This window comes from Myotis nattereri (genome assembly GCF_964212035.1).
Source record: "Myotis nattereri genome assembly, chromosome: 1".
Classification (NCBI taxonomy): Eukaryota; Metazoa; Chordata; class Mammalia; order Chiroptera; family Vespertilionidae; genus Myotis; species Myotis nattereri.
This window is the reverse complement of record NC_138075.1, coordinates 105,019,769-105,035,971: the sequence shown is the minus strand read 5'-3', so window position 1 is coordinate 105,035,971 and position 16,203 is coordinate 105,019,769. Positions and strand designations below refer to the sequence as shown.

General features: G+C 36.5%; 1 protein-coding gene across 15 annotated transcripts in view; it reads right to left on the bottom strand.

Annotated features, from left to right (window-relative positions):
• Positions 1 to 16,203, bottom strand: part of CREM (cAMP responsive element modulator) — a gene marked incomplete at its 5' end in the record, with an annotated part of 96,985 nt that overhangs the window by 22,800 nt on the left and 57,982 nt on the right. For 6 of the 15 annotated variants that reach the window (XM_081109802.1, XM_081109807.1, XM_081109805.1 and 3 more), the window contains 2 exons: positions 11,812 to 11,954; positions 12,099 to 12,196. The exons of 1 other annotated variant lie outside the window; for it this stretch is intronic. In XM_081109802.1, coding sequence (XP_080965928.1) covers positions 11,812 to 11,954; positions 12,099 to 12,196 — 241 coding nt within the window. Of the gene's footprint in view, positions 1 to 308; positions 498 to 11,811; positions 11,955 to 12,098; positions 12,197 to 15,449; positions 15,597 to 16,203 lie in introns of all 15 variants that reach the window. 8 more of the 15 variants (XM_081109804.1, XM_081109806.1, XM_081109800.1 and 5 more) reach the window with 3 other exon arrangements.

Sequence of the window (16,203 nt, the reverse complement as noted above, 5' to 3'; positions counted from 1 at the left end):
CTCAAATAAAAGATATTTAATTAAAGAATTCACTCAGACATTCAACTCCCTTTTTTATCATGGTACTTTGATTTTGACTTTCCTTTAGAGCCAGTAAAACCTGCTAAAAACAAAATTCATATAATTTATTTAACTTGTTTAATATACTAAAATATTTCTTCTTCAAGCCATTAAGCGCTTCTCCCTGCCGTCCCCCACCCCCATCCCATCTACCTCCTGTATATTTCAGAAAACTATAAAATCACCACTAAATGGTGTGGTATAGTAATCCACAGGTATACTAAAAGTATCAGATTAATAAAATATACCTTGAACAACAACCTGGCTGCCTGGGACAAAGAACTGCTGTGTGCCATCAGCTGACTGTGCTGCATATTGTACAATTGCAGCACCTGGTGGAGGAGCTCCTGAATTTGTCATTGTTAATGCCTGTAGTCCCTGAACACCATCAGATCCTGGGTTAGAAATCTGGATTGTTCCACCTTGGGCTATGGCAACTTAACAGAAAAAGAAAAGAAATATTAGAGAATTTCAAGCTTCATTTTTAATCATCTCATATTGGAAGAATATATTCTGGATCTATGTGTTCATTACCAATGTTCTCAATTTACCCTTATTTCTCAACTAGTAGCCCAGTGCAAGAAATCCGTGCACATTAAAAGGGAATTAATTGCCGAAACCGGTTTGGCTCAGTGGATAGAGCGTCGGCCTGCGGACTGAAGGGTCCCGGGTTCGATTCCGGTCAAGGGCATGTACCTTGGTTGCAGGCACATCCCCAGTGGGGAGTGTGCAGGAGGCAGCTGATTGATGTTTCTCTCTCATCGATGTTTCTAACTCTCTATCCCTCTCCCTTCCTCTCTGTAAAAAATCAATAAAACATATTTTTTTAAAAAGGGAATTAATTAGCAGAGATATTTTAACATTGCTATTTGCCCTTTCTCTATAACAGAAGTGAAAGGAAATTAGTAAAATGTATATGGAAATCATATATAAATTTATTAATAAACAGTAACAAAAGGATATAACAACAGAGGCATGATATAAAAATGACAAAAACATGCTATGAAGACAACAAAAACATGATATAAAAACAACAGTGATGCAAACAATGACTGATAAAGCGATTAAACTTATTCTAATATCTCCCTGTACACCACATTAAGAGTGAAAACACTTTCAGAGTGCTTGACTAATTTCCCTTGTGATGAAGTACTTAGAACTTTAACTGTAACATCACATGCTCTTCAAACTTGAGAGAAAGCAACATATAACTGACCATGTGCAAAAACGGGTTCAGGTAGGAACATGCTTACTCTGTCTAGAGTTTGTCCTTGTGATTTATTAATAGTCATCACAAATGCTGGCATCACGGGAAACCATCGTCGAATCAATTTAAATGGGAGGCCAGTGTCAGATGGGGACAAATTAATTCTTGGAATCAGAACAGCCTCTCCCTCTGCAGATCCTGTTAATACTTCAGCTTTGATAATGTTAGGTCATAATCTTTTGATAATAAATCTGGTACCATTACAAAGACCCCATTTACTATTGAGATTTCTCAATAGCATGATGATTGCACCCACTTTCAATTTTAATTTATGACATGGCATTCCCGAAGGAGTAATACTATTCAGAAATTCGATGGGGAAATTTTCCTTGGTTTCTTTGTTATGAGGTGGGGCCACAACAATAGTAACAAAGAAACAGAATGAAAACTTTATTGTGGGGAGCCGCTACAGTGTTTTGGACAGGTTCAAGCCTTGGACTGAGGAGAGGGCACAGTCCTCTCATTGTCACGTGCAAGTCCCAGCTTGGAGGGCAGGGCCCTCCCAGCACAATTATAGCCAACAGCTGTAGTTGTAAACTTGAACCTATGGTCGGAACACGTGGCCCCATGTGCCTGAGTGATGTGGGCTTGGTAGAGTTCAGGTGCATGTAGTTGAGTAGGATTGAAATTCAGGAGAATGTTTGTAAACATCTTGGTCACGCCCTTACTTTGCCTCATAGCTTCTGCTATAAACTAAAGGCATGGCTGTGGGCATGGTCACTGTCTCTCAGAGAAGCAGTGTCCCACAGAGACCTGGCTTTCATTCTCTTGTCTGTCTTTTCTAAGCCTTTCAGCCGCCCCACTCAGGTTCACCCTGTGCTGGCATGGCACACTTTAGAAAGATCTGTCTCCATGCTCCCAGGGCGGGTTCCTGCCTCAAACTCCGCCCTTACAGGAAACAGCTCCGGGAAACAGCTTGGGGGAGGGCGCAGCCGTTGCCAAGACAACCCCTGTAGGACTGACTGACTTCCTTCCACTCAGTCACGGCTGTTCATCTGTATGGGAGGAACACCACCCATGGTTTTTATATAAGTATATGTTGAATTGATAAGGAGATCCTCTTTCACAGGACAATATTCTTTTTAAAATATATATATTTTTATTTATTTCAAAGAGGAAGGGAGAGGGAGAGACAGATAGAAATATCAGTGATGAGAGAGAGTCATTGATTGGTTGCCTCCTGCACATCCCCTACTGGGGATCAAGCCCGCAACCCGGGCATGTGCCCTTGGCCAGAATCAAACCCAGGACCCTTCAGTCCGCGGGCTGGTGCTCTATCCATTGCGCCAAACCAGCTAGGGCAGTGATGGCGAACCTATGACACGTGTGTCAGAGGTGACACACGAACTCATTTTTTGGGTTGATTTTTCTTTGTTAAATGGCATTTAAATATATAAAATAAATATCAAAAATATAAATCTTTGTTTTACTATGGTTGCAAATATCAAATAATTTCTATATGTGACACGGCACCAGAGTTAAGTTAGGGTTTTTCAAAATGCTGACACACCAAGCTCAAAAGGTTCGCCATCACTGAGCTAGGGCCACAGGACAATATTCTGAAAAGGCTCCTAAGTATTTGAAAATAACTTATATTCAGAACTGATCGAAATATATAGAGCTCATGGAGCCTTCTTCTTCCCTGGCACCCATCCAACTAAATTATTTAAAAAGAGAGCAGATACATATAGGGAGAAAGTCCAGCTTCAAGAGAGAGAGAGAGAGAGATAGAAACATCGATGGGAGAAAATCATCCATCAGCTGCCCCCTGAACTGGGGATCGAGCCCACAACTTGGGCATGTGCCCTGACCAGGAATTGAATTGTGACCTCCTTGTTCATAGGTCGACCCTCAACCACTGAGCCACACTGGCCAGGCCCTTTCAGATATTTTTAGGTATAAACAGCATTCTTTTAAGAAATGGTCAGTGAAATTCCATTGAGCATCATAAATATAATGAATTTGTACCTTCATTCAACTACTTTTCTAATTTATCATCAGAAGAAAATAGCTTTTCACAAAACATATATATATTTTTAAAGCTCAAGTCTACAAAACTGTAGCCTTTACCATTTTGACTGTATCAGGAGAATCCTGAAATATAAAATGTTAAGTTGCAAAGGACCTTAAAAGATACTGTATTGAAACAATTTGTGCTACAATATTAACCTCTACACCAAGTGTCTTAAATAACTAACTCAGCTAATAGCAACAACTATGAGGATTTCCTCTAAATACTGAGACTTGCCAGTCATGTTTTTTTTTTTATTGCTTAAAATATTACAAAGGGTATTACATATGTGTCCATTTTATCCCCCCCGCCCTAGACAGTCCCCTAAGCTCCCCTATCCCCCGCCAGTCATGTTTAAAAATTAACATAATTAACTGAAAGTTTCAAAGGAATAACTAATCAAGTGAAATGTTTTTAAATGTCACTTAATAGACAAATCTAAGTATCTGAGAGTTAGGTATACTTGAACATAAAGATTATGACTCTACGTTTTAAACACTGAAGATTAGGTGGAATCAATAGCTATCTTTTTAAAAAATGTATTTTTTTAAATTTATTTCAGAGAGGAATGAAGAGGGAGGGAGACAGAAATATCAATGATGAGAGAGAATCATTGATCAGCTGCCTCCTGCATGCTCCCAACTGGGGATGGAGCCTGGAACACAGGCATGTGCCCCGACCGGGAACTGAACCATGACGCTCAACTACTGAGCCACACAGGCAGGCCTATCTTTTTCTTTTTTTCTTTTTTAATCACATAAAATAGCTAACTAGATTTTACAATGAAGAAAAAATAGCACATCATCAGAATAAGACAATACTAATAAATCAATGTAAATACCTTACAGGAATGTTACAGTAGCATCTAAACCATACTCTGAACATTTCCAAGTCATTCCCTAATATTTTAATAGTATCTAAGCAAAGGATCACTTAAGTGATGAGTGATCCTATAAACCTGTCAGAACCATTGGAAAGAGTAACAACAACAAATCTTTAATTCGTTGACATAAGGTTCTAGGGCCTTACACAAAAAGATGGGTTACCATTTTTTTTTAAGAGTTCAACATAGATATATCGTCCGTATTTTAGCTCACTGACAGGCCACTATTAGAACAGGGTTAGCAGAAACGGAAGAATCAGTATTAAATGTCAACATTGCTGAAGCTGAGACACTCTGCTGTAACATCACTTATTGGGTTCATCCAGAGAATTATATTCTGTCCACATTTTAAAAACAAGATTCATCACGACTTTCCAAAGATTTCAAGGGTCTCGAGATTCACCCTTTGCAATAAAAGGGTTTGTGAGAGATTTAACCATATCTACCTTCTTAAAAGAGAAGTACAGTATGAAAAAGAAGAGATAATGCTTCCTGAACCTTCATGGCGGGACATGAATAAATTTTATGTTATCATACATTTGAGTGTGTATTTTCAGCTGATAATTAGTTTGATGTCATAGAAATAGTGCTTTGAGAAACAACACCCATAGTAATGTAACTACACTGTATATGAAGCACAAGGCCTAGTGTTAACCTAAATTTTAAAAGCCGAAATGAGACAAGCATTTATTTGGGGTCAAAGAATTGTAATTTGGGGAGCAGTTTTAGGCAGAAACTCAAACAGTGCCCTGATTACAGGGTGAAAGCAAGAGGGTTTTATGAGAAAAAGGAAAGGAATAATTATAAGAAAAAAAATTCATATTAGTACTGATAAGCTGAGACATGCAACTGAGACAAAAATGCTTATTCCTATGCCCACACTGTTGTGAGCAATGAAGAGTCCACATTGGTCTACGAATACTACTTGGGACTCAAGCAGAAGTAAAATTGTTCTTTTATTTTAGTCTATATGCATACTTATTTTCCTCTTTTAAGTAATCCTTAATAACATTATAGTTTCATAAAATATCTAAATTGAAATAAAAACGAATAACTACATTATATATTCAACTATATTCTACTCCAATGTCCATTATTAATTTGTTCAAGACTGTTAGTATGTTATCTGCTCATAGAAGTGGTGGGTAGAGGTTAAGCTCTGCTATTCTAGTTGCTCTGGGAGATACCTACCTTCCCCCACCCCAAATCTTAGGTGAGCTATACCACATAATTAAGTGGGGCACTCTATATGCACCAGTTGAATGTTGGACATACTGATCTTTCATTAAGAAAGAAACTGTCTGGGTAAAGTGTAATTCATTAATTTACTAAGTTATTTTTCTACTACATTAGTTCTAGTGGTTACACAAATGTTTTTTTTGTGTGTTTTTTTGTTGTTGTTTTTTTATTGATTTTTTACAGAGAGGAAGGGAGAGAGATAGAGTTAGAAACATCGATGAGAGAGAATCATCGATCAGCTGCCTCCTACACATCCCCCACTGGGGATGTGCCCGCAACCCAGGTACATGCCCTTGACCGGAATCGAACCCGGGACCCTTCAGTCTGCAAGCCGATGCTCTATCCACCGAGCCAAACCGGTTTCGGCACAAATGTTTTTATATATAGCCTTATACAGGCATGGCATTAGTTTAAAATCAGTATTAACCCAAGTATGATTTCCTCATCTCCAATTTACCATTTATCACAGTTACCAAGATGCTATCATATCAACTAATCCAGGCAATATTTTTTTTTAAAATTCCTATTATACAAAACCATATTTTAAAAATCTGCTATTTCTACTATTCAATGCCACTGAGGACTTCTCCCCTAAAACTATTAATATCGTTGTACGGAATATATTACTTATAGGATGAAAATTCAAGAATTTTGATGTTAAAAAAGTTTAATTAAAAGATATTTTAAAGCCTTGTAAAATCAACAAAAGACAAAAAGAAAGATAAATAAGGGTAGAAAACAAGAAAAAAAGTTCATGAACAAATGAGGAAAGAGAATTTATTTAAAATTTCATCTGACTGCCCTAACCAGTTTAGCTCAGTGGATAGAGCGTCAGCCTGCGGACTGAAGGGTTCAGGGTTCAATTCCAGCCAAGGGCACATGCCCTGGTTGCAGGCTCGATCCCCAATAGGGGGCATGCAGAAGGCAGCCAATAAATGATTCTCTCTCAACATTGATGTTTCTCTCTCTCTCTCCCTCTCTGAAATCAATAAAAATATATTAATTTTAAAGAAAGAAAATCAAAAGAAGATAAATTTTAAAAAAATAAAATAAAATTTCATCTGACCTTTTTACTTGATGCTAACATATTTTTAATCATAAACATGTATGAAAGAGCTAATTCAAATACATAAATATGTAAGTGTTTAATTATATTTTAAAACTATCTTTATTGTAAATTACAATTAAATTTTCATTTAATTAACTTTAAATAGAACAACAGACTTTTTTTTCCAGTGAATTCTAAGCTTTAAATTCAAAATGTGAGTACAAAACAGACTGTGTAAGTACTCCTACCTTAAAAGCAGAAGAAACACTAAAACAGCCTCAAGCTAAAACAAGAATAGCAACACCAAGGTTAAAAAAAAACAGATTTACATTAAGTAGATACCTCCTATGTTTGCTTTGACAATTACCTTGGGAGAATGTAAGCAGTCACTACTTACAGTAAATAAATGCAACTGCATATATTTTAGAATATGTAAGCCTATCATGTGCAAATTCTTATTATGAAGAATTGGAATTGTGTTTACTCATATGAATCGCCTGATAATTCTGAATTCTTTAGCAGTCCATACAGTTCATTTATATCTTTTTCATAATGGTGGATTTTGGATTGACCCACTTACCTTTAGTGTATAAGAATTCCAGTAAAATGAGTTAATAGAAACTCATTCTAACAAAGTCCCTAGTAAAATAAAGTAGAAGCAAGCAGAGACAAGGAACATTTGGAAAAATAATATTTGAAGTCTTGGGTGATAGTTCTTATTTTTTAAGAGGTCAGGCTAGGTATAGTAGAATGAGGGATAAAAAACAACTGTCTTTAGAGAAAATTTAATGAAGTACACTTCAAACACTTTAATCTCTATAGTTGCTTTAACTATGCATTTGTGAATTCTCTCTCATTTAATTCATGTCTTACACAGGAAGTAAATTCTTTGCTAATTCTAAACCCCTGAACCACCATCTTTAAAAATATTCTCCTGAGACAAAATAGATTTTCTTTGACCAGAATGATTTAATTGGCATACAACAAACCTATAGCCAAGATCTGTACGTTCAGTAAAGATACTGAAGTGTAGCTCATTTTCTTGGTGTTACAATAATGAATCCCTGCCCATTTTAAGTTATTTTTCCTACCCCCAGTGTAGAAAAGGTAAGACTATTCTTTCACTTCTTAGTTTTTGTTATTAAAAATCAAGTTGAAGTAACAAGGCCAGCTTCTGTCAAATATTTAACATTCAACTATTTAAAATGTAACAACTTAGCCCTGGCTGGTGTTGCTCAATGGTTAGATCATAGCCCCACACATCAAAGGGTCTCGGGTTCAATTCTAGGTCAAGGACATATACTTCCCTTGCAGGTTCAATCCCCAGCTCGGTCAGGGCACCCATGGGAGGCAACCAATGAATGTGTCTCTCTCACATCTAAGTTCTCTCTCCCTCTCTATATCTCTCTTACTCCCCCCCTCCCCCCACTCTTACATTCTCTCTAAAAATCAATGGAAAAAATATCCTCAGATGAGGATTAACAAAAAATAAAATAGTAATAAACATAAAAATGTAACAACTTGCGTATGGGGAAACCTGAATACACTTACTTTTTTAAAAAAATATTTTTATCGCCGAAACCGGTTTGGCTCAGTGGATAGAGCATCGGCCTGCGGACTGAGAGGTCCCAGGTTCGATTCCGGTCAAGAGCATGTACCTGGGTTGCGGGCATATCCCCAGTAGGAGATGTGCAGGAGGCAGCTGATCGATGATTCTCTCTCATCGATGTTTCTAACTCTCTATCTCTCTCCCTTCCTCTCTGTAAAAATCAATAAAATATATTTTAAAAATATATATATATATTTTTATTGATTTGAGAAAGAGAGAAAGGGAGAGGGAAGAGACAGAAATATAGATGAGAGAGAAACATTAATCGGCTGTCTCTCGCTACTGGGGATCAAGCCTGCAACCTGGGCATATGCCCTGACTGGGAACCAAACCAGCGACCTCTTGGTTCATGGGTCAAAGCTCAACCACTGAGCAACACTGGCCGGGCAATACTTATTTTTATTTCTTCAATTTTGACACACAAAATTATTTACTTCTTTTTGTTTTTAACTTTAACTTTATATTATACCAAATTAAAAATACTATTAACATAATAAACTTTGAAAAACAAACAAAGTTTTAGGAAAAGTCATCCATGGATAAAAGTTAAAGAAAAAATTAATTTTTATAATAAAAGGTTATGAAAGGGTTTCAAAAATAGGTACATGAAAATACATAGAAAAATCTCCAGAAATTCTAGTAAAATGAACTTCACTAGTCTAAAACCAGATTGTTTCTATTTCTAGATATTTAGGAAGAACATTAAAGCATTAATATCTATTAAGTTATTCCTAGTAAGAAATACAATGAAAGAAAACAGATCTTGTGCATGTGTAAATATAAATTATCCGCCAATTAAAATAAATGTCTTATAAAAAGTTGAAATGTTAATATTCACTCTTCAAATGAAAGAATGTGTCTCTAGCTTCAACAGAAATAAGTGTTACTAAATGTTTACACAATTCATTTTTAACAGAGGCAATACCATTTTTTGTGAATCAATAAATGCCAATTTTTACATGGGACAACACACACAGAACCAGCACAAACTTTTCATTGAAATAATTGCCAGGAAAAAAAAATAATTGCCAGGACCAATACTGTATGTGTCCAAATTAAGAAACCTAAATAAGAGATAGTCCAGGGCCTCTAATGTGGCAAATAGATAAATGCCTAACTTCTAAACACTGGACTTTCAATTTTTCAACCAGAGCTCCTGACTGCTCCCCTGCTTGCCCCCAACTCACAGCGATGTTTAAAGCTGAGCCCTCTTCTCCAAACTGCACTAAGAGCACAAGAAGTAAAGGCTTCAGGGAATGTGAATAGACATCGCCACAGCTAGCTTACATTTCTCTGTGACATGTCAAAATAGCATATTTCTTTTCCCTACTTTTGCCTGTTATCTCCTTGTGTTCTCACGCTAACCCCAGAGTTTGCCAATTTACTATTATTCCCACTTCAAAGACTAAAAACCTGAGATGGGAAAAACAAAGCTTGCTTTGATACAGTTGGCAAATGACAGGACCAGGATGCCTTCACATCATCTCTAGCTTCAAAATTCTCTCAACCCAATGTTTTCATGATTTCAAAATTATGGCTAATAATCTAAGCAAATTAACCCACTGCTCATCCCTGTCCATATCACCTTGTAAAGAGATCACTGCTTTTATCAATTCCTAAGCGGCATTAGGATATGCCAGATGATGTTCAAAATTATATGTTCAAGATGGCATCTTAGATAATTCCTCAAATTTTAAGATGTCCCCTGAGCATTATTTAATCAGTAATTTCCAACCTTTTCCCTGTTATAACACAAATAGAAAAAGATAATATGTGTACAGCTGACCAGTCAGGAGGTCCCAGGAGGTCCATGCAAGCCCTGCGCAGCCACTCTGGGGATGGTGGACACTGTATGTTGCACAATGCCAAGGCACACACCTGGCAAACTCTGATTTTCAGTTCTAAAACTCCCACCATATGTCACACAAAGGCATATAAATCTGAGAATTAATGAAGAGAAATGACAGTGAAAACCTCAAGGTCCAACTCCTACAGACAGCAGGACTTAGGACATGTCCACTCAGCAGCCTGTAGGGCAGCGGTTCTCAACCTGTGGGTCGCGACCCCTTAGGGGGTCGAACGACCCTTTCACAGGGGTCGCCTAAGACCATCGGAAAACACATATATAATTACATATTGTTTTTGTGATTAATCACTATGCTTTAATTATGTTCAATTTATAACAATGAAAATACATCCTGCATATCAGCTATTTACATTACGATTCATAACAGTAGCAAAATTACAGTTATGAAGTAGCAACAAAAATAATTTTATGGTTGGGGGTCACCACGACATGAGGAACTGTATTAAAGTGTTAGCATTAGGAAGGTTGAGAACCACTGTTGTAGGGACTGTGGACAAATTATACCCCAATTCTGCCAGGTGTTATGTAGGAGCTACCCACAGAATCAGAATTACCAAAGGAGAGTTTAATGCTGCAAATCTACCACCATTGTAAGAAAAATCCTAAAAAACTAATGACTCTATAAGGTTTTCCCAAAGACTAAAGGAGATTATAGCTTGTTTTAAGAGACAAGTCTTAAATTAAGACTTGAGACTTTCTAGGTATTACTACTTTAAAAAATATTTTAATTGATTTTTTTTAGGGAAAGAGGAAGGGAGAGGGAGAGAGAGATAAAAACATCAATGATGATGGACATTATGCATGCCCCCAACTACAGCCATGTGCCCTTGACTGGAATCAAACCCGGGACCCTTCAGTCTGCAGGCCAACGCTCTATCCACTGAGCCAAACCAGCTAGGGCTAGGTATTATTACTTTTTAAAGGAAAACAGAAAACATATATAAAATCTTAACACTGTTTTTGGAGAAACACAGTATTTAATATCACACATATTCCAGTACCTAAGCAGCTTTGGTGGGTTTCTTTGCTCTTTTTCAGTCCTTTTTCTATCGTGTTTCCCTACACACTTTTTCCTTCCTAGAGCTCCATTTTTTACTAAAGTATTTTTATGTATCAAATGGTCTTGATTGGGGGGGTGGGGGTGGGGAACCTAGTGCTTTAATTTGAGCAAAAAGCACAGAATGAATAGCCCATTAAAATGCACAAGACTAAATGTGAATTTATCTGTTTATTTAGAGCTTTTGGTGCTTAAAATTTCAAATAAAATGATCTAATTGCTGTAGTTTTAAAAAATTAAACATTTTTCCATTCTAGTCTGGGAAAAACTGCAGCATAAATCAACACAGTAGACTAGTGAAAACAGAATTACATTTAAAAACATAATTTAGAAAACATATGTCCTTCTTTTAAATTAGTAAGTAGAAAATGTAATTGTTGATAGTAAAAGCCAACAAGAATGAAATACAGACATTTGTATCTTATTATGTTTGCATGCATCATAAAGGCAACAGGCAACAAAAAACAGTTAAGTTTAAAATTTTTACTACACATTAATATAAACATATAAATAAGAAAAAAACTCCCTTTATTTTAAATTCAAAATTTTCTTCTATATTCAGTAAAAGCAAAATTTTACCAAAAGTATATGACAGTTGTCAATACAAATCTCTCACTTCTTTAAGATATACTTTTCATTCTGATACATAGTTTAGATATTATGATGCATTTTTAAAATGGAACAATTTAATGTCAAAACCCAGGTTGCTTCAATGTAACAAGAGAAGATTTAAAAGCTAGCACTATCATATCGAATTGCAGCATACATACTGTATTGCCCCGTGCTAGTCTGATATATGCTAGTCGGTACTGCCATGGTAGCGATGTTAGGTGGTGTTCCTTCTCCCTCTGATTTTTCTTCTTCAATCTTGGGAACACCAGACACATCAGAGGAAAGTTCATTCAGTATTTTTCTAAAACATAATTTAACAATACAAATAATTAAGATACAGTAATGACACTTAGAAAAGCTATAGTGGAAGAATTGGTTTAATGTATAATTAATTACTCTCCCTTTTTTTAAAAAAAAGTATCATTACAGTGGAAACTTAACTTACCGATAAGAAGGTCTTCGTGAAAGGATTTCTCTGTGTTTATGAGAATCAATTACACCTTCTGATTCTGTAGACTCATCTGTTTCTGTGATTGTTGCTACCTATAATACAAGAGTTTCTGAAATGCATCATAAAAGATATGATCTCCTTTATTTAAAAAAGTGTGACTATGGCCCTGTTTGGGAAGCTCAGTTGGTTGGAGCATCATTCTGTGCACCAAATGTCGTGGGTTCAATTCCCATCAGGGCACATACATACCTAGGTTGCAGGTTCAAGCTTCAGTCAGGGCTCATACAGGAGGCAACCAATTGACATGTTTCTCTCACATTGGTATGTCTCTGTCTCTAAAAAACATATCCTCCGATGAGAATTTAAAAAAAAAAAAAAGTGTGACTAAGGGTCTCTGTGTGCAGTATTAAGTCAGGTACTCAGAAAGTGTCCAGCAAACAGAACACACTGAAACCGCACTAATGGAGCTTACACTTGGCTTAAGAAAGGAAGCACAGACACAAACATTTCAGTTGTAGAACAAGTGTGTCTGGAAAGGAATGGTGAAAATAATAAATAAATATTACAGAAATGCAAATAAGAGTGGTTAGAACGTCAAGTGAGGCTTCATAGGAAAGGCCTAAATATAATATACAGCAGACCCAACCCTGAAAGCACTCTCACATATCCAGCAGGGAGTGAGTGAGCCAGTAACAGAGGCAGAAAAAAGCATCTTGATTTCACTGCTCTCTTCACAACACCACAGCTGACTGGAGCTGGGTTTTCAAATCAGACATTAAATAGGTCCAAAGAAGAAAGAATATTTAAGCAGGTAAACAAGTCCGTTGGGGCTTGATAATGGTAGGTCTTGAAGGTCAAAATAAGGAATTTCTCCTTAAAGGAAAGATCAGAGTTTTGAGCATGATTTCATTTTTTTTTCAAGTCAATAAAATGATTATTAAACAAAGTCAGAGAACTAAAATAAAAAATCTCTCTACAACATGACTGCTCTCATTATATTCAGCCATTTCTCATTCAAGGCCTAAGATAGTTCTGAGTTCACAAAACTCACTTTACTTAATATTACAATTACATGGGAATTTTATTTAGACAAAATCAAAAGAGCTTATTAAAATCTGAACAACACAAACAGGAATATAAACTTCCCAAGGCATATAGGATGAGCATACATGTTCACCTACACATATGACCATGCATCTCTGGTCATGGACATCCCACAAATAAGCATACTCGCCAATGAATAGAATATATTAGAAAAAATGTTTCAATCAGATAATCATGTACCACCATCAAAAATTTATCACTTTACACTGGGCTTTCACACATCTCCCATATAATCATAAGACCCTCCTTATGTGAGCTGTTAATTTACCCATTTCAGAAAGTTGAAAACTGAAGTTCACACAGAGATTGACTTGTCCATCGTTCAAAAGGTAGGAATTTAAAGAAAAGATCCACCTCTACCTAAATCACCTATTTCACAAAATCCAAAAAACCTACTGAGTATAAAAGATAATACTTTCTTCCAATACCAGCCAGGTTAAAACTAAGAAATATCTGCACCCCAATAAAAGTCATAATACAAAAAGAAGAGTAGAAAGATTTTCTTGTTTTATTATTGGAGTCAGAAAGAGTCAGAAACACTTGGAACCAAGAGTCAGAAACTCTTGGAACAGGAGGATAAAAATAAAAGACAAGCCCTAGCCGGTTTGACTCAGTGGATAGAGCACTGGCCTGCAGACTGAAGGGTCCCACGTTCAATTCCGGTCAAGGGCATATGCCCAGGTTGCGAGCTCAATCCCCAATAGGGGGCATGTAGGAGGCAGCCGGTCAATGATTCCCTCTCATCATTGATGTTTCTATCTCTCCCTCTCCCTTCCTCTCTGAAATCAATAAAAATATATTCTAAAAAATAAAAAATTAAAGACAATACTGAGAATTATTAAAACACCTGGTGCTGCAGAGATAGCTAAGCTTTTAATGAATGTGGATTTATTACTTCAAACATCATGTTGCAGCCTTCATCCTTATTTTGCAATAAACTGTATTCAAATATGCAGGGGAAAAACAAGACTAATTAAGTATGTGCTTCTATTTTTCCCTCAAAGAACTTTTGTTACCAATTAGGTTCAAATAAGTCTAGCATCTAAAGGTCAATTACAAACTGACCTAAAAAAAGAAGAGAAGTAAATTCAGTACACAAGAAAAGTATCTATACTTAATAATTTATATTGATGATGCATTAAAAAAAAGTTTGTTTCAAGAAATGCTAAGGGCCCTAACCGGTTTGGCTCAGTGGAAGAGCGCTGGCCTGCGGACTGAAGGTCCCAGGTTCAATTCCGGTCAAGGGCATGTACCTTGGTTGTGGGCACATCCCCAGTAGGGGGTGTGCAGGAGGCAGCTGATCAATGTTTCTCTCTCATAGATGTTTCTTACTCTCTATCCCTCTCCCTTCCTCTTTGTAAAAAATCAACAAAATATATTTTAAAAAATGCTAAGGATTTAAAAACAACCTTGAGCCTGGCTGGCATGGCTCAGTGGTTGAATGTTGACCTATGAACCAGGAGGTCACGGTTCAATTCCCGGTTAGGGCACATGCCCGAGGTCGTGGGCTCGATCCCCAGTGTAGGGTATGCAGGAGGCAGCAAATAAGTGATTCTATCTCATCACTGATGTTTCTATCTCTCTCTCCCTCTCATTTTCTCTCCAAAATCAATAAAAAATATTTTTTTAAAAAGGGGGAAAAAAAATAAAAACAATCTTGATAATAAGAAGTAATAAAATACATCTCCAGATCACAACCATAATAATAATCACATCTACAAAACCAAGGTTAAATATGAAAGGAGTATATGATGAATAAACGTAAGGCCAAGAGACAATACATAATTATTTTCTATGGATTATGTATATTGAATTAAAAATAATATACTACCTACTAATGTGATTATTCATGAAAATAGCATCAGTGCTATAATCTTTATATTAACATGTTTATCAGACATCTCCAAAGAATCCTCAAAATATTTTTAAGCACCTTTGGAGAACTTTGCTAAATAAATCCGAGTTTGAGCAAAGAGTAACAATGTGAAGAATTATTTATCTGACATTATTCATTCTGCAAATTAAAAGCTGACAACAAAATGGCAACTCTTAAGTCAAATCTATGGGTCTAGCAGAGTACAATGCACTTCACAGGTAAAAGGAAAATTCCTCCAATTCTCTAATAAAATGACTTGATCATAAAAGCTACCCAAAGAAAAGAGGATAAATTAGTAAAGAAAAAGCAAAAAAAAAAAAGCTCAAGCTCAAGAAAGTCAAAGACAAATCACCCAGGAAGCTAACCTGAACAGTTTGTATCTGTGGTGACTGAATAACCGATGGCTGTGGTGTCTGAATTACACCCTGGACATGTACAGTTTGGCCCGAAGGTAACTGTACTAGAGTTATAGCTGGGGAGCCTCTTCCGGTGCCTGATCCAGCTACAGAAACCTGCAAAAATGAGCATGATTGAGGATTAAGGCTGAACCTTTTTGTTGTTCTTTTTGTTTTTTTTAAAAAAAAGAAATACCATTACTATGATAACTGGACTATTTTTCCTGCTTCCAAGAAATAATAAGCAATCCCGGGTACTTACCATTAGGAAGTGGTCACTGTCCTGGAACAGTCATTCTCTGATGTGATAGATAGTAAAGAACCCATGCTCCTCACTTTCGGTTCCCATGCTTCGGTGGCTAAGAATGTTCTAAGCACAAAGTTCTAAAGCAGTTAAACTACCTCACTACGACCTCAGGACTACTAACAGGCCAGAGTATAAATTACCCTCTCTAACTTAAGAGAAACTGGAGACAAAACTTAAATATGGTGAATTATTGTTTAATAAATGAAATGTTCGGCGTAGTGTTCTAGAATTATTCCAGATGCAAACTAATGCCTTTTCTCAATACTGATGTAAATTGCAAAGTTACCTTAATGCTCCCCCCCGCCACACACACACAAATTATGAAAAAAGCACAGGCCAAAGAAATCCCAAGGTCTCTCATGCTCTTAGTGTTTCTGACCCATAAAAAGCTCATGCCTTGGAGCTTGTGTGACCCTC